Raw genomic sequence first — 24,712 nt, 5'->3', positions numbered from 1 at the left:
CCTTCCTGTTTTTCCAGAATCAAGAAAATGTGAGAGCTCAGGAACATTTTCACATTTTAAACTTTATTTTAAAAGCGTCATCTAGTGGCCACGGACCACTACAGGGCATGAGTGGCGGGTGACCTGAGCGGGCAAAGCTTCATCTGTATTTATAGCCGTTCCCCATCGCTCACACTATTGTCTGAGCTCCGCCTCCTGTCAGCATTATGGTGAGCTGTATAATTATTTCATTACATATTACAAGGTAATAATAATAGAAATAAAGTGCAAAATAAATGTAATGCGCTTGAATCATCCCGAAACCATCCTCTCACTCCATCGTGGAAAAACTGTCTTCCATAAAACCAGTCCTTGGTGCCAAAAGGGTTGGGGACCGCTGATCTACGCTATATCTTAGCGATTGGATTCAATCGCCAAACTTTCCTAAACACCAGTGGCAGGAGTAATTTCTTAGAGTCATTGAAATTTTCTTAACTGGCTTCTGAATCATCAAGGGAAATCAAATTGTCGTCTAGACTTTGCATTACGTATATTTTATGGCTTTCCAATTTTTTGAAAATTGGTAGTCTGAGGAAAGTGAATTCAGTTTTTAAAAACAGCACCACTTGAAGGTTTAGAGACTTCGTTATCTTACATGCTAGCATCTTAGAAATCTGCCTACCACACAATTAACCAAAATACTTTATTCTTATGTATCTTGATAAAAAGAGGTTTACTTTATCAACCAGCCCCTTAACTGAAAAAAAGATGACTCTTCAGAACCCTTAGAAGGAAATTTACAACTAATACATCTCTTGGCAGTTCTTTGGGCTGGGATACAAAGCTATCACGTAGATATTAAAATACTGTGCTCCCTTACAGATGTTCACAGATATTAGGATAAAACTAAGAAAGCAGGACTTCCCTGGTGGTGCAATGGTTAAGAATCTGCGTGCCATTGCAGGGGACACGGGTTCAATCCCTGGTCTGGGAGGATCCCACATGCCGCAGAGCAACTAAGCCCATGCGCCACAACTACTGAGCCTGCGCTCTAGAGCCAGCTAGCCACAACTACTGAGCCCGCGGGCCACAACTACTGAAGCCCGCCCGTCTAGAAACCGTGCTCTGCAACGAGACAAGCCACCACAATGAGAAGACCGTGCACCGCATGGAATAGTAGCCCCAGCTTGCTGCAACTGGAGAAAGCCCGTGTGCAGCAATGAAGACGGAATGCAGCCAAAAAAGAAAGAAAGAAAGAAAAAAACTTAGAAAGCTTTTTCTGGAGTCGAATCCACGTTTCTGCCCAGAAAATACTGGGTGCAGAACAATTAGTTCACTGCAGACCATTGTTTCGTTTCAAACGTAAACAACATGCTCAGCTCAGGGCTGAAGTGACCAGAGTGCCCACCTCATCAGACCAGCACAGTAGTTGTATAATTTTGCCCCCACAGAACAGAGATAGAGAACAAAGAAGAAAAGTGAAAGAACAAACCAGCCCTTCCGTTCTACACGTCCTTCTTTCCCATTTTGCCACTCTCAATTCACTCATAGTGACTCATGGTGAAACAGAGAAATATGTGAATTGCATTCGGATGTGCAAAGGTTAGTAACTACTTAATTTTCAAAACCAGCTCATCCTCCAGAAACACTATAGTTGCCTTCCACTCCATTTCACTTAGATTGTCTTCTGAACAGCTGCAAAAATTGTCCTTAAAGCCCAGACGACATTCGTAGATTAGACCCTCAAAGGGGGAATTTTAAAGCACGCTGTATTCTGACTGCCCGGGAAGGCATTGCCACTTCTCTTCAGACAGGGGATTTCCGCCGATTTCTTTCTGTTATTTCACCTCTGTTTTGCACTCTGCTCCTTGCTCTGTTGCGGGCCCCCAGTTTTCCTGTAACCAACCACTTAGAACCAATCAAGAAGAAGAGAAGAAACGCCCGCCCGCTCCCAATTTCTTTTGTTTCTCTGCCCGCCAACCGCAGAGCCGACCGAGCCAGAGCCGCTGTCATCTTTAACCCCGTTCAGCTGATCGGTTGCCGCCGCCGCCAGATTCCAGAAGCAAAGAACAAGAAGCTGGGAAGCGAGACATGGACGTGAATATCGCTCCGCTCCGCGCCTGGGACGATTTCTTCCCAGGCTCTGACCGCTTCGCCCGGCCGGACTTCAGGGACATTTCCAAATGGAACAACCGCGTGGTGAGCAACCTGCTCTATTATCAGACCAACTACCTGGTGGTGGCTGCCATGATGATTTCCGTCGTGGGGTAAGTGGGGTCCCCCTCCCGGGTACTGATCGGGGTCAGCACCGAGTGGGATCTTGGTGCAAGATCCCGGGATGCGTAAACGCTCTCCAAGACCAGCTCCTGTCCTGACAACTGCAAGCGGCCAAACCAGTGGCAACTTGTTCGCAGGGCGAGGCCGCAGCAATCTGGGGGCCCTTTTTTTTTTTTTTCCGCGCCTCGGGCTGAAGAGTGATGGGGGTCCTGGGGTGAGGAAATGTTGCCAACCTCAGGCAACAAAAAAATGACTTCTTTCCCGCTGTACCCCAATTACGCTTTTGCTGGGGGTGATATTTGTAGCGCCCCAGTCTCTTAAAAATAAGGAGAAAGAGGAAAGTGGCGTAACCTTATGCTGGGGCTGGCTGGGGCGGACGCCGCCCTGGAAGGCTTGGGGCGCCAGGGTGTGGATCCGGACTCTGCCTTCTGGGGTGTTAGTGTAGAAGGGGCATCAGAGAGGCGACTCTCTTTATAGGTTTCTCTGCCTGATGCCTGCCACATTGTACGGGAAAGCTGAGCTTGGGAGCAAAAGGGTGGGTGTAGCCTGGTGGCGCATCTCCCAGTGTGGGGTGAAGTCTGCCATGACTTTAGAAACGGTGTCCTTTTGCTCTTTTTTCTTCCAGTAGTTGCCAGGCATGGTCACTTTATCTTCACACCCGATCTTAAAATTGTGTCCTCTGTTATATGCGATTTCACACAACACCTGTTCTTCTAGAAACCACTTTTTCTGGTAGTTCACCCTTTAAGAAATGCTTCACTCACTTTTGCAAGATGGGGTGGTGATATTCTAGATCTTGCTGATCCCATGCACCTTTAAAGAAAAAAGCACCCTCAGACTTTATAAAGAAACCCACTTGCCATTAAAGAAGTGTCTGGCATTTCTATTTGAAAGCAAACACAGAGGGAAAAAGCAAGCTGGCCTGGGAGAAAGGAAAAATCTAAACTTGTAAAGTGTGGGAAAGGGCAAATAAGATGGTTTCTGTAGTTGGTTTGCTGTTCTTTGGCATATTTATTGAGTCACTTCTCTGTGCCAAGCTTGGGCACACCAAGATCAATCACACATGAATCCTGACCAAAGGACACGTGACAGTTGTTGAGAAGATGTAGGACCAAATACCCAGCACAGGGGGGAGAGGGAGAGTTCACAGTTTCTGGGTGTGGTTCAGAATATTTGCCCCCATGCAGAAGTGGACTCTCATTTGTGTGACTGAATAGACAGTTACACAGATCCTCATGATGTGTTGCTTAAGGAATTTCCAACTCAGAATGGCTTGGTGTGTGGACAGCATGGGCTCTGAACCGACTCCGAATTATACAGCAGCCAAGTTAAAATTAGTTGGAGTCGGACAGGCCTGGAGCAGCTGCTTTCTGAACCTTCCCCTAGCTTTATGCTTAAGGCTTATTTCTCCAAACAATAAAAAAATTTCTTTAAAACAAAATCTCTGGTAAATAGGATTGCCTCTGTTGTTTTGCTTTTTCTTTTCTCTTTCTTTGTAAAGGCATCTTACCTGGTCGTCTAGCTATGGGGTCTTTTTTTTTTTTTTTGAGGTACACTCCCCCAAATCTAGATATAGGGCAAGATTTGACACAGACCAATCAAATGTACAGAAAAACAAACAAACAAAAAACCTTGCTTTTCAAAATGATGTACTGCCCAGATCAGACACAAGCTCCAGCAGCCTTGCTACCTTGATGGAATTCATTTTTCACTATGAATGCCCTGACTAAATATAGCTCCTTCATTGTGGTGTCTTAGCCTACTAACTCAGGCAGTTTGGGGTGTTGGCCCTTCCGATTTCCCTTTTCAAATAGGAGATGGGGATTGGCAGTCACATTTTTGAAAGTGAAAGTAGCCATTTCATTTTTTTTAAATGTCTTTATTGGAGTAGAATTGCTTTACAGTGGTGTGTTACTTTCTGCTGTATAACAAAGAGAATCAGCTATACGTATACATATATCCCCATATCCCCTCCCTCTTGCGTCTCCCTCTCACCCTCCCTATCCCACCCACCATTTCATTTTTTAATTAACCTTATCTTTAAAAACTTACAAAAGATACAGGCTAGTAAGTTGTTCTGAAAATTGTGTGCCAAGTGTGGGATTCCCTTTGTACCCCAGTAAAACCTGGTGTGACATCTTCAACTGTTTCCTATGCATCTACAAATGCACAGCCTGTAGTTCTTTCCAGATTGCACTTTTCTTCCTTTATCATTTAATAATAATAAAAGCTAACATTTATTGAGCGCTCTGTGTGCCAGGTACTTTGGTAAGTAACTTAGCAAATTCCCTCATGCGGCCCGATGAGATGAGACATTATTATTGCATTATTATTGTTGTTATTATTAGACCTGAGGCTCTGAAGGTTTAAACGACCTGCTCAGAGTCACAACCCCAGACTCTTAACTACTGTGCCATCTTCCTATGAGTCATGAGGTTTGGAATTGTAGTATCTTAAAGCTGGAAGAAACTAAATGTCTTCAGGGTCAGGGAGGCTTAGTTGATGCCCGAACGTTTCTCATTCTAAACAGAACTCTCCTCTTTTGGTGATATCAGTAGATGGGAGGGTCAGAACAGAGCTGGAGGCTGTTTGACTGGATTCTCTACTGGCATCTGATGGTTTCTCATGATATCTTGGTAGAGTGTGTGTGAAAATGTGGCCTGGGTGTTTCCCGGGGAAAGGACTGTGTTGGAAGTGTCTTCTTCAATGGTGCCATCCCCTGCTGGACAGAAGGGACCGCCAGGTCATTGTTGGAGGGCTCTAGCCTCAAGTCTAAAGACTTCTGAGAAGTGGATATTATCTAGCTCCAAAACACCCGGAAGGGCTGCCCAGACCAAGATGGAGATTAAGAGCGATTAGGATAGAGACAGATCTGTGCCTGAAGGCCTGATCAGTCAGGGCCTGGTAATCCATGGTTAGAAGTTTGGTCTTCATCCTAAAAGCATGGTTTCCCAGGCATATGACTTCCACTCAGGAGATCTATTCTACCTCTTAGATTAAGTCTAAGTCTCTTAGCTAATAGTCCTTGTAGGAGACGGTTGCCATATCTTCCGGCTCTTCACAGAGTAGAAAGTAGTGGTTAAGAATTTCAGCACCAGAGCCTGGTTAAGTAAATTTTGAATCCCAACTACCAGCCACTAGCCATGTGACCTTGGGTAGGTCACTTGAACCACCCTTTGCCTCAGGTTCCTCATCTGTAAAATGAGACTAATGATAGTACCTGCATTGTAGGGCTTTTCTGAGGATTATCTGAGTTAATATAGGCAAGTTTCTTAGAACAGTGTCCGGCTCCTACTTTTTGCTTCACGAAATTTATTTTGGAGTTTTCATTATTATTTGTATCATTGTTGGTGTTATCATTGACTTAAGGAGAGACACAGATAGCATCTGTATCCCAGCAGCTCCATCCACCCAAACACCAGTCCCCAACTTATTCAATTCCTCCTGCTTCTACAGGATTTTGCCCCTCACTCCCTACACCTGTGCCCACATCTTGTCTGGTATTTACCCCCACAGGCTTTTAATTTGTCTCTTCATTTGTCTTCACTCTGCACTATTGAGTCCTTGAGGCCAGAGACTGTGGGTTTTTTAATTAATTAATTAGTTAATCAATCAATTTGACTGCACCAGCTCTTAGGTGCAGCACGCGGGATCTTCGTTGCGGTATGCGGACTTCTTAGTTGCGGCATGCAGACTTCTTAGTTGCGGCATGCATGTGGGATCTAGTTCCCTGACCAGGAATGGAACCCGGGCCCGCTGCATTGGGAGCGCAGAGTCTTACCACTGGACCACCAGGGAGGTCCCTGTGGGTTTTGTTTGTGATTATTTTTTTCTTTTCCTTGTTGTTGTGGTTAGCATTATTTTTATTCCCTGGATCCCCAAGGCCTACAATACAGCAGATGTTTAAATGCAAAGAATAAATAAGTGAACGTAAGGTTTCAACGTGATCACGGGGGCAACTTTTAACGGAATAAATTATTTTGAAGCACATAGCAGTATGCCAGCACATAACAGCAACAAGCTCCTGGAGTGATTCTAACGGGGTCGTTGCTGACAGTACTTACTACGTATTGTTTAGGATTACTATGGTGTAAAAATTCAATTTTAAAAAGTTTAGAATTCAGACTCTTTGCTAATTCATATTGCCCTTGCAAATTTGGTGAAATATTCTTCTGTAGTGTTTCTCCACCTGGGTTCTGCTGACATTGTGGATTGTAGAATTCTTTGTTGTAGGAGGCTGTCCTGTGTATTGTAGGATGTTTAGCACCATCTCTGCTCTATACTATGTGAAGATTGATAAATCAGTTTTTACTTGTTTTATTAGTAAAACATAATTTGGAAAAAAAAAAGTGCCCCCCCCTTCAGTTGTGACAATCGAAAATGTCACTTATTGTTTGTAGATTTTTTGATGATGGCCATTCTGACCGGTGTGAGGTGATACCTCACTGTAGTTTTGATTTGCATTTCTCTAATGATTAGTGATGTTGAGCATCCTTTCATGTGTTTGTTGGCAATCTGTATATCTTCTTTGGAGAAATGTCTATTTAGGTCTTCTGCCCATTTTTGGATTGGGTTGTTTGTTTTTTGATATTGAGCTGCATGAGCTGCTTGTAAATTTTGGAGGTTAATCCTTTGTCAGTTGCTTCATTTGCAAATATTTTCTCCCATCCTGAGGGTTGTCTTTTGGTCGTTTATGGTTTCCTTTGCTGTGCAAAAGCTTTTAAGTTTCATTACGTCCCAGTTGTTTTTGTTTTTATTTCCATTTCTCTAGGAGGTGGGTCAAAAAGGATCTTGCTGTGATTTATGTCACAGAGTGTTCTGCCTATGTTTTCCTCTACGAGTTTCATAGTGTCTGGCCTTACATTTAGGTCTTTAATCCATTTTGAGTTTATTTTTGTGTATGGTGTTAGGGACTGTTCTAATTTCATTCTTTTACGTGTAACTGTCCAGTTTTCCCAGCACCACTTATTGAAGAGGCTGTCTTTAATCCATTGTATATTCTTGCCTCTTTTATCAAAAATAAGGTGACCATATGTGCGTGGGTTTATCTCTGGCTTTCTGTCCTGTTCCATTGATCTACATTTCTGTTTTTGTGCCAGTACCATACTGTCTTGATTCCTGAAGTCAGTATAGTCTGAAGTAGTATAATAATATAGTCTGAGGTCAGGGAGCCTGATTCCTCCAGCTTTTCTTTCTCGAGATTGCTTTGGTTATTTGGGGTCTTTTGTGTTTCCATACAAATTGTGAAATTTTTTGTTCTCATTCTGTGAAAAATGCCATTAGTAGTTTGATAGGGATGGCCTTGAATCTGTAGATTGCTTTGGATAGTATAGTCATTTTCACGATACTGATTCTTCCAATCCAAGAACATGGTAGATCTCTCCATCTGTTGGTATCATCTTTAATTCCTTTCATCAGTGTCTTATAGTTTTCTGCATACAGGTCTTTTGTCTCCTTAGGTAGGTTTATTCCTAGGTACTTTATGCTTTTTGTTGCAATGGTAAATGGGAGTGTTTCCTTGATTTCTCTTTCAGATTTTTCATCTCTAGTGTATAGGAATGCAAGAGATTTTTGTGCATTCATTTTGTATCCTGCTACTTTACCAAATTCATTGATTAGCTCTAGTAGTTTGCTGGTAGCATCTTTAGGAGTCTCTATGTATAGTATCATGTCATCTGCAAACAGTGACAGCTTTACTTCTTCTTTTCCAATTTGGATTCCTTTTATTTCTTTTTCTTCTGTGATTGTTGTGGCTACAACTCCCAAAACTATGTTGAATAATAGTGGTGAGAGTGGACAACCTTGGAGCTCGTCTCTGGAGCGCCCATACGTTTTGGGTCGTCGTGTTTTCATTGTCATTTGTTTCTAGATATTTTTGGATTTCCTCTTTGATTTCTTCAGTGATCTCTGGTTATTTAGTACTGTATTGTTTAGCCTCCATGTGTTTGTATTTTTTACAGATTTTTTTCCTGTAATTGATATCTAGTCTCATAGCGCTGTGGTCGGAAAAGATACTTGATATGATTTCAATTTTCTTAAATTTACCAAGCCTTGATTTGTGACCCAAGATATGATCTATCCTGGAGAATGTTCCATGAACACTTGAGAAGAAACTGTATTCTGTTGTTTCTGGATGGAATGTCCTATAAATATCAATTAAGTCCATCTTGTTTAATGTATCATTTAAAGCTTATGTTTCCTTATTTATTTTCATTTTGGATGATCTGTCCATTGGTGAAAGTGGGGTGTTAAAGTCCCCTACTATGATTGTGTTACTGTCGATTTCCCCTTTTATGGCTGTTAGCATGTGCCTTATATATCGAGGTGCTCCTATGTTGGGTGCATAAATATTTACTATTGTTATATCATCTTCTTGGATTGATCCTGTGATCATTATGTAGTGCCCTTCTTTGTCTTTTGTAATAGTCTTTATTTTAAAGTCTGTTTTGTCCGATATGAGAATTGCTACTCCAGCTTTCTTTTGATTTCCATTTGCGTGGAATATATTTTTCCATCCCCTCACTTTCAGTGTATGTGTCCCTAGGTCTGAAGTGGGCCTGTTGTAGACAGCATATATACGGGTCTTGTTTTTGTATCCATTCAGCCAGTCTATGTCTTTTGGTTGGAGCATTTAATCCATTTACATTTAAGGTAATTATCGATATGTATGTTCCTATTACCATTCTCTTATTTGATTTGGGTTTGTTATTGTAGGTCTTTTCCTTCTCTTGTGTTTCCTGCCTAGAGGAGTTCCTTTAGCATTTGTTGTAAAGCTGGTTTGGTGGTGCTGAATTCTGTTAGCTTTTGCTTGTCTATAAAGGTTTTAATTTCTCCGTCAAATCTAAATGAGATCCTTGCTGGGTAGAGTGATCTTGGTGGTAGGTTTTTCCCTTTCATCACTTTAAATATGTCCTTCCACTCCCTTCTGGCTTGCAGAGTTTCTGCTGAAAGATTAGCTGTTAACCTTATGGGGATTCCACTGTATATTTGTTGTTTTTCCCTTGCTGCTTTTAATATTTTTTCTTTGTATTTAATTTTTGACAGTTTGATTAATATGTGTCTTGGCGTGTTTCTCCTTGGATTTATCCTGTATGGGACTCTCTGTGCTTCCTGGACTTGATTAACTATTTCCTTTCCCATATTAGGGAAGTTTTCAACTATAATCTCTTCAAATATTTTCTCAGTCCCTTTCTTTTTCTCTGCTTCTTCTGGGACCCCTATAATTTGAATGTTGATGTGTTTAATGTTGTCCCAGAGTTCTTTGAGACTCTCCTCAATTCTTTTCATTCTTTTTTCTTTATTCTGCTCTGCAGTAGTTATTTGGTGGGTTTTTACCTTGCTCCTTCATCTGCTGTGTGTTCCTCTGTCTTCTCATTTTGCTTAACTTACTGTGTTTGGGGTCTCCTTTTCACAGGCTGCATGTTCGTAGTTCCCATTGTTTTTGGTGTGTGCCTCCACTGGATAATGTTGGTTCAGGGAGTTGTGTAGGCTTCCTGGTGGAGGGCACTGGTGCCTGTGTTCTGGTGGATGAGGCTGGATCTTGTCTTTCTGGTGGGCAGGACCGCATCCAGTGGTGTGTTTTTGGGTGTCTGTGACCTTATTATGATTTTAGGCAGCCTCTCTGCTAATGGGTGGGGTTGTGTTTCTGTCTTGCTAGTTGTTTGGCATAGGGTGTCCAGCACTGTAGCTTGCTGGTCGGTGAGTGGAGCTTGGTCTTAGTGTTGAGATGGAGATCTCTGGGAGAGCTTTCGCTGTTTGATATTATGTGGAGCCGGGAGGTCTCTGGTGGACCAATGTCCTGAACTCAGCTCTCCCACCTCAGAGGAACAGGCCTGACACCCGGCCGGAACACCAAGAGCCTGTCAGCCACATGGCTCAGAAGAAAAGGGAGAAAAAAAAGAAAGAAAGAAAAAAATAAAATAACGTTATTAAAATAATAAATTATTAAAAAGTAATTAAGAAAAGAAAAGAAAGAAGAGAGCAACCAAACCAAAAAACAAATCCACCAGTGATAACAAGCGCTAAAAACTATTCAAAAAACAAAGCAAAAACAAAAACAAAAATGGACAGACAGAACCCTAGGACAAATGGTAAAAACAAAGCTATACAGACAAAAATCACACAAAGAAGCATACATATACACACTCACAAAATGAAAAAAAGGAAAAAAAAAACCCAAATATCTATAAATATTTTTTAAAAAAGGAAGAGAGCAACCAAATCAATAAACTAATCTACCAGTGATAATAAACTCTAAATACTAAACTAAGATAAACATAAAAACAGAAACAAATTAGATGCAGAAAGCTAGCCCCAAGTCTACAGTTGCTCCCAAAGTCCACCACCTCACTTTTGGGATGATACGTTGTCTGTTCAGGTATTCCAGAGACGCAGGGTACATCAAGTTGATTGTGGAGATTTAATCCGCTGCTCCTGAGGCTGCTGGGAGAGATTTCCCTTTCTCTTCTTTGCTCGCACAGCTCCTGGGGTTCAGCTTTGGATCTGGACCCGCCTCTGCGTGTAGGTCGCCTGAGGGCATCTGTTCCCGCCCAGACAGGACGGGGTTAAAGGAGCAGCTGATTCGGGGGCTCTGGCTCACTCACGCCAGGGGGAGGGAGGGGTACGGATGCGGGACGAGCCTGCAGTGGCAGAGGCCGGCGTGATGTTGCACCAGCCTGAGGCGCGCCATGCGTTCTCCTGGTGAAGTTGTCCCTGAATTGCAGGACCCTGGCCGTGGCGGGCTGCACAGGCTTCCCAGAAGCGGGGTATGGATAGTGACCTGTGCTCGCACACAGGCTTATTGGTGGCGGCAGCAGCAGCCTTAGCATCTCATGCCCGTCTCCGGGGTCCACGCTGATAGCCGCAGCTCACACACGTCTCTGGAGCTCCTATAAGCAGCGCTGTGAATCCCCTCTCCTCAAGCACCCCAAAACAATGGTCTTTTGCCTCTTAAGCAGGTCCAGACTTTTTCCCAGACTCCCTCCCAGCTAGCTGTGGTGCACTAACCCCTTCAGGCTGTGTTCACGCAGCCAACTCCAGTCCTCTCCCTGGGATCTGACCTCCGAAGCCCGAGCCTCAGCTCCCAGCACCCCCACCCCAACCCCGGCGGGTGAGGAGACAAGCCTCTTGGGCTGGTGAGTGCTGGTCGGCCCTGATCCTCTGTGTGGGAATCTCTCCGCTTTGCCCCCCGCACCCCTGTTGCTGTGCTCTCCTCCGTGGCTCCGAAGCTTCCCCCCTCTGCCACCCGCAGTCTCCACCCCTGAAGGGGCTTCCTAGTGTGTGGAAACCTTTCCTCCTTCACAGCTCCCTCCCACTGGTGCGGGTCCCATCCCTATTCTTTTGTCTCTGTTTTTTCTTTTTTCTTTTACCCTACCCAGGTACGTGGGGAGTTTCTTACCTTTTGGGAGGTCTGAGGCCTTCTGCTGGCGTTCAGTAGGTGTTCTGTAGGAGTTGTTCCACGTGTAGATGTATTTCTGATGTATCTGTGGGGAGGAAGGTGATCTCTACGTCTTACTCCTCCACTGTCTTAAAGGTCTCTCCTTAGCCAAAGTATTGATACTTCATCTCCATGTGGCCCATGTTGGTGCTACCACTGGGTGGAAACTAGAGTTACCACTTTTTGCTTGTAGTCGCTTGAGATGGTAAGGAGTTTCTTCTATCTGAAAAGAGTATTACTGTAATCTTTTCAAAATGAGTGTGGTCCCGGGACTTCCCTGGTGGTCCAGTGGTTAAGAATCCATCTTGCAATGCAGGGGACGCCGGTTTGATCCCTGGTCGGGAGACTAAGATCCCACGTGCCACAGGGCAACTAAGCCCACATGCCACAACTACTGACCCCACGTGCCACAAGGAAAGATGCTGTGTGCAACAACTAAGACCTGACACAGCCAAAAAATAAAAATAATTTTTTAAAAAAATGAGTGTGGTCCCATAATATGTTCTAGGCTGGTAGCCATCAGCATCTGGTTTTAAGAAATGGGCAGACTGTTTGCCCCTTTTACTGCAAAAAGGAAGAAAAACCAAGTTTCTAGCTGGTAGAGGAAGAAAAAAAAGAGCCCTTGGGTGGATGGGAATGTATTAAAACCTTTGCAGATGAAATCAATTGCATAAACATGCTGAAACCTCGTGGAAATGTTTCTGAGATTCCTCAGCCAATTCTGCAATATTACCCTATTTGTGTTGTTTCATTTGTTCACTCCACAAAGAATACGAGGCACTTACCAATTTCTCAGGCGCCGTGCCGGGAGATACAGTGGAGAATGAGACAGCTGTGGTTGCTGCCTTCACCATGTTTATAGAGGCACCAAGAGGATGCTGAACACATAAGAATTAATTTTTATACAAGTGCACAGAAACATACACGTATATAAACACACATCATTTTCAACCTGACTTACCTGATCTCCCCTATACGTTATGATGCCAAATCGCAGAACTCTCCGGCGTCAGAAATGGGAGAGGCATTGAGTATATGGACGGGGAAAGGATTATTAAACGGAACCATCCTCACCTGCGGCACAGACGCCTTCCACTCAGTTGGACAAATATTTGCTGAGCACCTGCTACTTGCCAGGTACTGTTGGTGCTCTGAGGATACCAGCAGGAGTACAAGTCCACCCAGCCATCCCAAGTCCTCCCAGAATTAATCTCTTCCTGCCCTTCCACGCACTTTTATTTGCACTTGAGGCACTGCACATGGCATGCTGGCACATGTCGTTCTGGGGCGGGTCATGTGTTTCTTCTGAGTACAAAACTTTAAGAGGTCTGTCAACACTCAGTGAAATTTTAATCTCAAAATTCTTCCTCAAGTAAGAATTCTTTTGTTAAATCATCTTCTGACACTATGTATATAACCTTATTCTTCTCAACATCTCCCCATACACACTTTATCTTTTAAACTATTTCCTGCGGTTGGTAGTTTCTATCCCCTTTCCCTATACAAGGATTTACAATAATTCTGGGTAAATGTTCAAGTAAATAGGCGGATTTGGGGCTTCTTTTTTACCCCTTTCTAAGAGGGCAAAAGCTCTCGATCAACTTACTGGGGGCAGAGAGCTCTGTACAGGAAATGCAATTCTAAAAGATGAACTGGACCTATACCAAATTGAACAGCACCCTTGGAGATTTTTTATTTTCCTTTTGGACAAGTGAATCACTCAGCTTCAGAATACTTATAACATCCTCCCCTGGCTCTTGTAATGAGCTTGGCTTCTTGTTTCAGGGAACACTTCCGTGCCCGTGATCTTAAGAAAAAACCTGTAGACTGCATCTCCGTTCTGCAAGCATTTACCATAAATAGATAGGATTTCCTGGCCTTTTCTCCCAGGGGGCATTCGTGAAATGGAGACACCTGGAAGACAGAAAGCCCATCTGAAGTGGAAAACCGGGGCTTTGGCTTCTGCTGCTTCTAATCTGCTTTGTATCCCATCAGTGAAGTCCTCGTCTGCAGGAAACAAAAAGGAATGCAGAAATTGGGGTTAGTGGGAGGTAAATAGACAGGAACTGCTTGTAGGAAGGGAGTTTATGTGTCGCCAGGCTCATTAGCATTTGTCCAAACCCCTGTCCTCTCTCCACAGTGCTGTAAGAACTTGCCATGTGACAACCATTTAATCAACTACACTAAAAGCATTCAGAAAGAACAGTTTGTAAACAAATATCTTTCCACTTGAGTTCTAAAGCATCATTGTGAGATTAACTGTGGGTTCCTAATTGTTGAAGGCAGTGATCAGTGTACGTGAGGGTTCATTATACCATTCTCTCTACCTTTAGAAATCTGCCGTAAAAAAAGTTTTAAAAGGATCTGTTGCAGTCTAATTAGTCCCTTGTATAGTGACTATTTGAAGCTCCATGGCTAGAGGAGGGGTGAGACTCATGGCTTCTAACCCAGGTCCAAGCTGTTGTTAATAAAAAATAAAACCAGCAATGAACTTGATAAATACAAAAGAAAACACGGAGGTTCATGTGTCTTAGAATGGATACTTTTTACATGCCACCTGCTGCCAAGACAGTGGATCATTTGGATGTGTTTAGTTTGCTGGGACCAGTACACACGGTGTGATAAGTATTCAGTACACAGCCAGTACGCGATAAATACTATGAGCTGAGCTGATTCAGTTGGTTAGGAAAACCTCAAGGTTAGGTTACTTTAACCTTTCTGTGACAAAGGAGTCTGATCCCTGCCCCACCTTAACTGCCTGTGATCATTAGACCCAGGAGACACTGATCACGTTTACTCAAAACTGATTTGTACATTTACATTCGTCCTTTATAGTCAGAGATAGTTCTTGCCAGGAAGGAAGCCGTGTTGGGATACCAAAATAACCACAGAAGAAGGTTGGGATTATCTGAGGAATCCAAGGGCAAGAGGGCCTATATAGACAGGTCTGCAGGTGGATGAATCTCTCTCTGTCCCACCCACTCTCCCTCCTGGCCCCCAGCCAGCACTAGTGACAGAACTTAACCAAGATTCCTCCTTCCAGCGAGCCCAAGGGCCCTGCGATTTCATCTGATTATCTCCTATGTTTGCACAGGAGTTTTTCCTACTTTTGGTTTTTGTTCTGTTCCTTTCATCACAACTCCGTGAAGGTACAAAGACGGGGACCATTTCTACGGTAATACTTAGTGTACAGTGAGAATAATCGTGATTTGTCCAAGATAAATCTCTTGTCACTTAATTCCTGGCCATAGAAAGTTGCTGAGCTTACTTTAAATAACATGAAAATGTGCTAGATTCTTACTTCCCCTTTTTCTTTCTTTCTACAAATATTTACTGAACTCCTGCTCTGTGCCAGCCACTGTGCCAAGTGCTGGGGAGAAAATGTCACGGTCCCTGCCCTCATAGCGCTTGGTCTCTAGTGGGAGACAGAGACATTCATTCAAATAAATATCCAACTGCCACTGGGTTCAGAGCTATGAAGAAGAGGCAGACGGTGCCAGGATGTGGTCAGAGAGACTGAGAAAAAGCTGATTAAGCTGAGATTCGAAGAAGATAGGAGTGAATCAGGCAGAAAGAACGGCTTGTGCTCGGGCCTGTGATGGCCAGGGGCAGGGTAAGTTCTAGAGACAGATAAGAATGCCAGCAGATGGCTTGCAGAATCAGGAGGCGGCGGTATGAAAAAGCTGACAGGCAGAGATGCTGTACCCCTTAGCCATCCCTCATACTGATGATTCAGATTGTCCCTTTGTCCTGAGAGATGCAGCTTAAGCCAAATTGCAGACTTGGTGGGTGAAGTGTGACCTGAATTTCCAGCCACATTTACGCCCTCAGCTCAGCCCCATTGTCCCAGGTACAAACTACATACCCTGTCTGCAGAGGCAAGCAGGGGCCAGACCCTGAGGGGCCTTGTAGAATGTGGAAAGAATCCTGTTTTTATCCTAAGAGTGATGAGAAGCAAGAAAATGGGTGGGTGGATTCATACTGGCAGTGACCCCTCTGGTTGTTTAAGAACCTCAGAAAAACATCACCGATTTAGAGAAGTGCACTGTGAGTAAATTGTTCCCCGCTTTCTTGGTGAGTCAGGCTTCCTCAGGAGCCAAACTGCCAAAATAGCTTTTTTGGGTTAGAAAATTGGAACTCAGTGCAAAGCTGCTTCTGCTGCTCAGAAAATATTTCACCACCTCTTTGGCTCTTGTTGGCATCACAGCATGGCAGGCATTACCAAACGTGCACTTGAGTCGATCTGAAGATCTCTGTTTGGGTAAACTTTTATCACCAGCACTGCAATTGGTGGCCTTGGGACAAATTTATTAACTTATCTATTCCTTACCTTGCTTCTATGTAGAATGAGGTGTGTTTTCAAGATCCATCCTAGCTCTAAAATTCTACTGTTGGCCGAGATTTTTTTTTAGCAACTTGTGCTGAAACTATAGCCATAGCTAGCTGAGTCATGTTCGCAAGTTTAGGACCTGTGTCCACAGCCACTCATAGCCGCCTTCATTTAGAGAGAAATGAGAATGCTGAGGGATTTCCCAGAATGATCCTTAGTTGCTTACCCCAACTGGAAGGACAGGGTTCTAAAATGGTTGAGGGGGGAAATCTCTGAAGCTGGTTAACAACACAAAATGGGTTATATTATGAATTGCTGTCACAATTACATCAACTGGCACTGTTTTTCTCCCCCTGGATTCCTTTGACTATGTTTCTTCACTGCCCTGGGCCTCAGTTTATGCATCTGTTTAATGGGACTGGGATGACTCCTCTTTGACAAGTCTGCTACAGGGATTCTGTGATGGGATTCTAAACTTTTATACAACTGTCAGTGATTCCACCAGAATTTTTAACTATTACATTTATCTATCAACTTTTTAATTGGATAGGATACATATGTATGTAAATATATATTTTTAACTCACAATAGAAAAACATGTTGTTTCTGATTTGTACAACTAGGTCCTATTTTCAACAAAGATAGAAAATCAGGATCTCGCTCTCTTTTCTCTCCCTCCTCTCTCCCTCTCTCCTTTGCTTCCCTCTATCTTCCTTCCTCCCTTCCCCCCTCTCTCTCATTCACAGACTACCAAAAAATGAAATGGCACCCATCGAGCCCAATGGCAATTGTCCACATGAAAGCTGGGGTGGCACATTTATGGAAGTTTTGTCCTAAAGGTCCCTGGGCTTCACTGTGACTGATGTCACTAAGAACCCAACTGTTGAGTAAAACAGCTTTACTCATCTCAGTCGACAACTGGTTCCCAAACTCCTACACTCACTGGAAAATGAAATTAATCTCTGGAGGGTGGTCTATTTTGTTCCAAGTAGAGGGAGGTGCCAGGGCAGTGGGAGAGGTGTGCATTTTACCCTTTCTTAGAATGGAATTGCCCTTAAGCGGAGTAAGGAAGAAAATCATTTCTGCTCCAAGTAACTTTGTTCATTTTTTTCCAGCTTGGAACTTTGGTTTAATTACAGATCATGGCTGGGCACGTGGTAAGCTAAAACCACTTCTGTAGGACTCTGCTCTGTTCTTTCCCCTTGAACGTGAGCAACAGGCACAGGTGAAAAGCAAATCTGGAATTGCTTGAGTCAGGCCTGGATTTTTCATTGTTCTTTGTCCTGGGCTTTATTTAGACATTCAGCCTAGGTATCTACCTCACTTGTCCCAAGAAAAATAGAGACAGCTTGGCATGCATTTTATTATATGCTACACCTCGTGAATTGTTCTTTTAACAGACATTCCAGGAAGAACTGCGCCGGAGACCTTTGACACTTTGCCACCAACCAGCCATCTCCTATTTGCAGCTTATGCAAAGGAGTTTCCTAAACTTGAACCCTCTGCTCTGCTTCTTTGAGTTGATGTTGATTTTGTCAACATCAAGGCTATGTAAAAGGGTTTGTCTCTTTCAGGCACCTTTCCCCCATTTCTTTTATTTTTAAATATCAATTTTTTTTTTTATTTTCAAGTAATACATGGCTATTGAAAAAATATGAAAATAGAGATAAGCAAATGGGAAGATATTACCAATGATCCTATTACCCAGTATAACTACTGGAGTCTTTTGGTATCATTTCTCTCAGAATCTTTTTGGTGCTAGAAATGAAATTTATTAATCCGTGAGAGTTTCTGAGCCTCTCTACCCAGACTCCCTACCACTTGCTAAAGAGGATTTTGTTTTGGCCCTGTCCAAGTCTTCCCTTCCCCAGACCTATAAGGAAATTTTTGTCTTTCCCAAACCAATTCCAGGGTCAAAGCTGGAGACACGGTATAAGCCAGATAAAACTGTGAAAAAGAAAAGAAAAAAAGAACAAAGAGACGAAGAGACCTAAATGATAAAAAACTGACGGAGGAGGACAGATAGACTAGCACGTGTGCTGGAAGGTGGGAAAGCTTGCAGGGGAGGTGGTGGATTGGTTACAAGAGGATCCAGAGAGTGGGCAGGAAACCAAGGTTTGGATGGGAGAAGGAAGAGCTTGGCTGTGCGTATGAATTGAAATTGCATTAATGTTATTGGAGAGATGAGGCAAGGTAAGATTGGACTGTTGTAGTTGGCCTGTCCCAAGCCGGTGTTGTGGGGCTGAGGAGCAGTTACTTTTATATCTTTTTTTTTTTTTTTGAATTAACCATCCCATAGTCTTTTTTCTTTTTCTTTTCTTTTTTTTAAAGATCAGGTTTTAGTTTTTATTTTATCTTTTTTTTTTAATTTATTTTTATTGGCTGTACTGGGTCTTAGCTGTGGCACGCAGGATCTTTACGTTGCAGCGAGCGGGCTCCAGAGCGTGTGGGCTCTGTAGCTTGCAGCGTGCAGGCTCTCTCGTTGAGGTGCACGAGCTCAGTAGTTGCGGTACGTGGGCTTAGTTGCCCTGCCACATGTGGGATCTTAGTTCTCTGACCAGGGCTCGAACCCGTGTCCCCTGCATTGCAAGACGGATTCTTAACCACTGGACCACCGGGAGGTCCCCTTTTACATCTTTATATTTCATTGTTTATATGTTCATTTTATTTCTGATTACAAAATAATTTACGAATTGCAAAAATTTCTACTTCTGAGTTATATAACATAGGTGCTAAATCCACCTACCAGAGAGAATTGTTGCTTTTACCCAATCGATATATTATTGTCTTCCCACATTATTAAGTACACTTTGACTTTTTGAAAACAGTTGCATGTGCCACCATTTAGTAAATTGTTGGCCACATGGGTTGTTTCTAAAGGTTATAAACCATAAATACCACTTGTGTGAATACTCTTACAGTTCAGTCTTTGCATTTCTATTCACTTCCTTAGACTATTCTAAAGGGGAGATTTTTGCCTTGAAGGGTATAAGTATTTGCAAGAGTTCTGAATGAAATAAGCAACTTATTATCGTAGGGGTTAATTTTAAATTACGTGCTACTACTTTTACCACTGTTTAACTCCGTGCATTTTGGTAGAAATTTTTTACTTTTTCAAAAGAGTTTGACATAACTTATGTCCCTGATTTCACCCATTAAGATATGCAATACTTTCACTCCTATTTGAAACTATTTAAAATAGCTTTTGTGTTTCAGGAGGCAGAATCAGAGCTAAAATTTAAAGGGATTTTTTTAAAAAAAGAATCTTAATTGTCCTAAATATGCATCCCAATATGAATATGACTCCTTCATCTGTTCTATTTCAGAGAAAGTGAGCTCTGGGCACCACCTTTCATTATCCTGTCTTCCAAATCAGTGATGTTAATATTCAGAGCATGATGATAACACACTGACCCTCTTTGTCCTTCCCAAGCAAAATGCTCATTAGCCTCTTAGAAGGGTAAAAAGTTAGTAATTCATCATACTTGCTGACCACAAATGTCTTGTTAAGGATTTTGTACACATAGTGGGGTGGGAGGGTTGGACTGAGTGGGGCTACAATGCCCAGTCATTCTCACTTATGAAATACTTGATCTAAATTTCCTCTTTATAATGTTTCCCCTATTATCAACAGTAGAGTAACCTTTGCTTCATGTAACAATGAAACTGGAGGTTCTACGCTTGGAAATCTCAGTTGATGACCCATCTCCTAATGATACTCTGGGCCTTTTAAAGAACTATAATGGCCCCTCCATGCCAGGAGTCATAAACCCAAATGCCTCCATGGGCCAGGCAGCTTACGTGAGAGAGCAGTGCAGGGGAGCTGTTAGAAAAACAATATTAATGGCACCTCACTGGGGGCCTCTGTGTCAGAGATGCCATAGATACTGGGGGTGGGGGGTGAGGGCTGAGGCTAAATGGAGAGCATTTATTCTACCTAAGTGAGAAGGCACTCCAGCCAGTGGCTGACATGGGAAACTGGACCCAGTTTTGTGAGATTTTCTTGTTTCCAGGAGAAGGAAGAAATCCCAAGATTTATGGATTTTTTCCCCCCCCAAAAAAAAAAAAAAAAAAAAAATTGGGATTCAAGTAAAAGTTTTAAAAATTATTGCACAGTCCAATCACAAGTGTGACTGCAGACAGGATCGGGCTCATGGAGCCCACTGTGTGACCTGTACTCCACATTCATCTAGCATGGCAGCTTCTAGGAGGATTTAAATAAGCCCTTGGAGCTCAGAAAATACAATCAACGTGTACTAGAGCCCAGGATGTATAAAAGCTAAAGACAGCCCATCCAAAAGAGGGGCCCTAGTCTTTTAAAATGCTGGGCCTCTACTGAGACGGGATATTTGATGGGAGTCACACTGCCTCAGTGGGAATCTTTGCTCCACCATTTTCTAACCTCTGTGCCTAAGTTTCTTCCTTTGAGAAGTAAATTGATAGCATCTACCTCATCAAGATATGATTAAATGAGACAACTTATATAAAAGGCTTAAGTAAGTACTTTGTTGTTACTCTTCCTCCCCTTCCTCCTTTTCTTCCTCCTGACCTGGGCTCCCTCTGTTTTCATATCCCAGGTTCCTGAGCCCCTTCAACATGATTCTTGGAGGCATCGTGGTGGTGCTGGTGTTCACGGGCTTTGTGTGGGCAGCCCACAATAAAGACATCCTCCGCCGGATGAAGAAGCAGTACCCCACAACGTTTGTCATGGTGGTCATGCTAGCCAGCTACTTCCTTATATCCATGTTTGGGGGAGTCATGGTGTTTGTGTTTGGCATCACTTTTCCTTTGCTGTGTAAGTGAACCTGGGCCTTCCTTTCCTTATATCATAAAGAAATGTAGGCGCCATCATTCAGTGGGAATAACCTAACCTGTTTCTGAGGCGTGCTGGCAGGTCTACAAAATTATCAGGATTTTCTGAAACAGCAGATCAAGGCCTAATAGTCCATTAATTGCACAAATACAGTAAACAAAACAAATACGGATCGCAAGTCATACAGCAGAAAAGTGGTATAGCCTGCACTGGAATCCAGATTTGTCTGATATCAGAGTCTGTTCTCAGTCGTTCAGTGCCGGGCATCCTTTGGTAACAGAGAAATGGATGTTTACTCTCTACTTACTCAGAAGATCATAATTATTGTTAAAAGTTGTGTAAGTTGGCCCAGAATATAGATACCAAGTACTCCAATTCTGGTGAAGAGAAATAGACATTTTCTAAAGTCTATATGCATTGTTTACCGAGATTCCCAAGTACTTGAAGCCTGAAATAGAGAACAGATAAAATTCCAGTCTCATCAAGAGAAATCTGATTAAAATTATAGTGTATTAAGTGACAGAAATATCCCTTTGACTTTTAATAGCATTTCACGTGTGCCACTATACCATTAAACAAAATCAATTGCTTGTTTAAGGTTTGTTAGATTAAGCCCAGAATATTTATATGTGAATCTCATACCTTATTGGATAAAATAATTGAATCAGTAAATTCAGACTTTTTGAAATACTCTTCAGGTTTTCTTTATGTGCTACAGGCTTAGTATTTCAGTGATTCTGCTTAAATGCACAGCTTGTAAAGACACAAGCCAGGGTAATGAAATGTATCAGAAGTCAAGAGTCAAGGGTCCAGGTTTCTATTCCTAGACCTGCTGGACACCAGCCATGGGATCTGGACCAGTTATCCTCTATGGGCTGTAGTTCACTCATCTATAACAGAAGGAAATTAGACAATATCAGTGATTCCCAAACTTTGATGATTGGGAGAATCATCCAGGATGATTTTTAAAAATATAAATTTGCCAGCTACATCCCTTGGAGATATTGATTCTTTGGGTCCACAGTGGTGCCCAAAGACCCTGTATTTTTAGAAAGCTTCTCAAATGTTTCTAATGGCCACTCTAGATTAGGAGCCTCCAGAGAGAACACACATCAGTGCGTGTCAAAATGAAGGTCCAAAATCGCCTACGTCAGAAGCATCCACAATTAGAAGCATCCACAATGATTACTGAAATGTTACATTCTGGCATCCTACCTCAGTCTTAACAGGCTGAATTTTAGGTGATGAAGACCGGGAATTTGCCTACTTAACCATCTGTCCAGGTGATTTGTATGTACACAGAAGTTTGAAAACTGCTGGCGCAGATCACCCAGTGTGTCTGTTTAAAATACAGACTCCCAGGACCATCCCTTTAAGATTCTGGTTCAGAAGGTCTAGGGGAGAGGCCAGAGAATCTTTATAAACAAACTCAGGTAATACTTAATAGTCAGGCAAATCTGGGGAACACCAGGTTACATAAGGCCCATAAGACCCTTAGCTTTTTATCTAGACATCTATACCCAACACTATGGAAGACTGCCCCATAGCAGACATTTTCTAAGAGGACTTCACCTGCATGCCTCCTGCAGGGACAAAATACAGGTAATCCCTGAACTAAGCATGAGCTCTTTTCTGAAATGCTTGGTGTTCAGTTGCTTTTTAGTGAAGTTGGAATCACATGGATTCACTTTGAATTTCAGGGCATTTAAGTAGCATCTGAAAGGTAATGATATCAATGTGTGAAGGGAAGAGATTGGCAGCCAGATTATGGTCCTTGCTGCTGAACACGACATTTTCCTGCACACACAAAGAATACTTTATATAAAGTCCAAGGATCCATGTGGGGACTTGGATCAATGAGAGAACCAGACTGGACTGTAGCTAACGGAGAAAGTTTCTGCTACAAGTGTGAGGGGAAACAAGAGAACCGTTGCTTTGATGCTAACCACGTTTCACTTCCCTGTAGTGATGTTTATCCACGCATCGCTGAGACTCCGGAACCTCAAGAACAAACTGGAGAATAAAATGGAGGGGATCGGTCTGAAGAGGACGCCCATGGGCATTGTCCTGGATGCCCTAGAACAGCAGGAAGAAAGCATCAGCAAGTTCACTGACTATATCAGTAAAGTGAAGGAGTAAATAGAGCTGACCTGCTGATAGGGTTGCAGCAGAAATCGAGTTGCAGTTTGTCCTTGTCCAGACCTACTTTCCGTTTGTGTTTTTGAAATACGAGGTGCACAAACCATCCAGCTATCCATGGCAGCACGCACGGAGAGGCCACCCTGTTCTCATCTCTGCTGTTACAGAGAAAAGGCCTCAAACTGAAAGAAACCACCCTCCTATTATGCCTGAAGTTTCAAGTGTGTTTATGAAAGCTGATAGGAAATGGGTCGCACTTATTTCTTAAGGGGAATAAAAGAAAAGAATTACGGATTGTACTGCAACAGTATGGTTATCTTGTAGGAAAAAAGTAATTGTAAAGGATAAAGGCAATATGAGTAAATGAAAAGACTACTAAAGGAGAGGATGTCATGCATTAGCCTGTTTTAATCCCCCTCAGCATCCTTCAAAAATATTCCTTCCTTAGGATTATAATATGTGGGGTATAAAGTAGTTTTTATTATTCTTTAAAATCAAAGGTGATCTCGATCACTTTGCCTCCTGTTTGATGTGCAGTGGATAAACCAGTTGTTTCTATTTTGTTTATAAATATAAAGCTAGCTATTTAGGAGAATATTCTGTCAACCTTTTGTAAATTTTTGAAGTGCTAGTAATATGTTCTCACTAGAAGGCATTTGTTGCAAACTAAATATCCTCTTCTTTAAGGAGGTTACAGCTCTGTAACCTGTATTATTCTTGACGGTCTTGTTAAAAAACAAACAAAAAAATCAGAATAAAACTTGAGTTTCTATTGTACAGTTTTTGTTGTTATAATGACAAAAAGGTGTCCAAGATAATGTTTCCCTTTTTTCTTCACTGTTTGATTTTTAACTGGAACATTTAGAAAGAAGGAAATGAACGTGCGTTTTACTAATTCCTTAGGGGCAGAAAGAGGACAATAATAGCTGATCTTTTGAAATCTGAAAAGCATCTTTAGATGACCAAGCAAAAAGACCTTCAGAAATGGGAGTGATCAACAGCTTCTGCAGTTCATAAAAATATTAGATAGCACTTGGTACAGTTATATGTTTTTATAGCTAGACATTAGAATTAAGATAGCATGAGTTTATATTTTCTATTACTTTCTTCCTTTCACTTCCCATGTATTTAGAAATAGATGATACAACATGTTTTCCTTGCCAATTGCGTGATTTCATAGATGAATAGAAAATATTTAGCTCTCCCTAGCATGGAATTAGGAAGACATTTGGAGCAGTACTTATTGAAGAGACCCTGTATGTCCTAGAATAAGAAGCAATGCATATGCTGCTCCTGCTTTTTTCTTGCATTTTAATTTCTTAGCCAACCTGCAGCCTTTCTCTCTAGCAAAGCAATATCACCATGACTTCACATACATGGCCTAGAATTTGTACCCATAGCCAAATATGAATAAAATTTATCAAAGATTTTTTTTGGGGGGGTGAGACTTTATTTACTGTGCAACTGTGTTAAATGTCTGAGAAACTCAGTGACAGCCCTATAAACACGCAAATATTCTCTCTGCAGCAAAAAACAGCTTGTGTTTCAAATACTGTTAATAAAACTGTAATACTTTATTAATTTCCAGCCAGAATAAAACCGAATACTAATGGAATCCTTTTTTAAACCTGGCATGGGCTTATACATATTTTAGACCCATTTTGTACATGGTGAAATCTGTGGACTAAATGCAATAAATTTGGAGAAAGTGACGACGTGAATGAAAAAAATATACTCA

General features: G+C 42.2%; 1 protein-coding gene across 1 annotated transcript; it reads left to right on the top strand.

The window, feature by feature from the left end:
* Positions 1–1,811: 1,811 nt before the first annotated feature.
* ARL6IP5 (ARF like GTPase 6 interacting protein 5) lies at positions 1,812–24,403 on the top strand. Its single transcript, XM_024747041.1, has 3 exons — positions 1,812–2,246; positions 20,600–20,817; positions 22,802–24,403. The coding sequence occupies exons 1-3, from the start codon at positions 2,071–2,073 to the stop codon at positions 22,972–22,974; spliced, it is 567 nt and encodes a 188-aa protein (XP_024602809.1). The 5' UTR covers positions 1,812–2,070; the 3' UTR covers positions 22,975–24,403.
* Positions 24,404–24,712: the final 309 nt, after the last annotated feature.

This window comes from Neophocaena asiaeorientalis, unplaced genomic scaffold, assembly GCF_003031525.2.
Source record: "Neophocaena asiaeorientalis asiaeorientalis breed wild unplaced genomic scaffold, Neophocaena_asiaeorientalis_V1.1 scaffold130, whole genome shotgun sequence".
Taxonomy (NCBI): Eukaryota; Metazoa; Chordata; class Mammalia; order Artiodactyla; family Phocoenidae; genus Neophocaena; species Neophocaena asiaeorientalis.
This window is presented reverse-complemented; position numbering and strand designations above follow the sequence as displayed.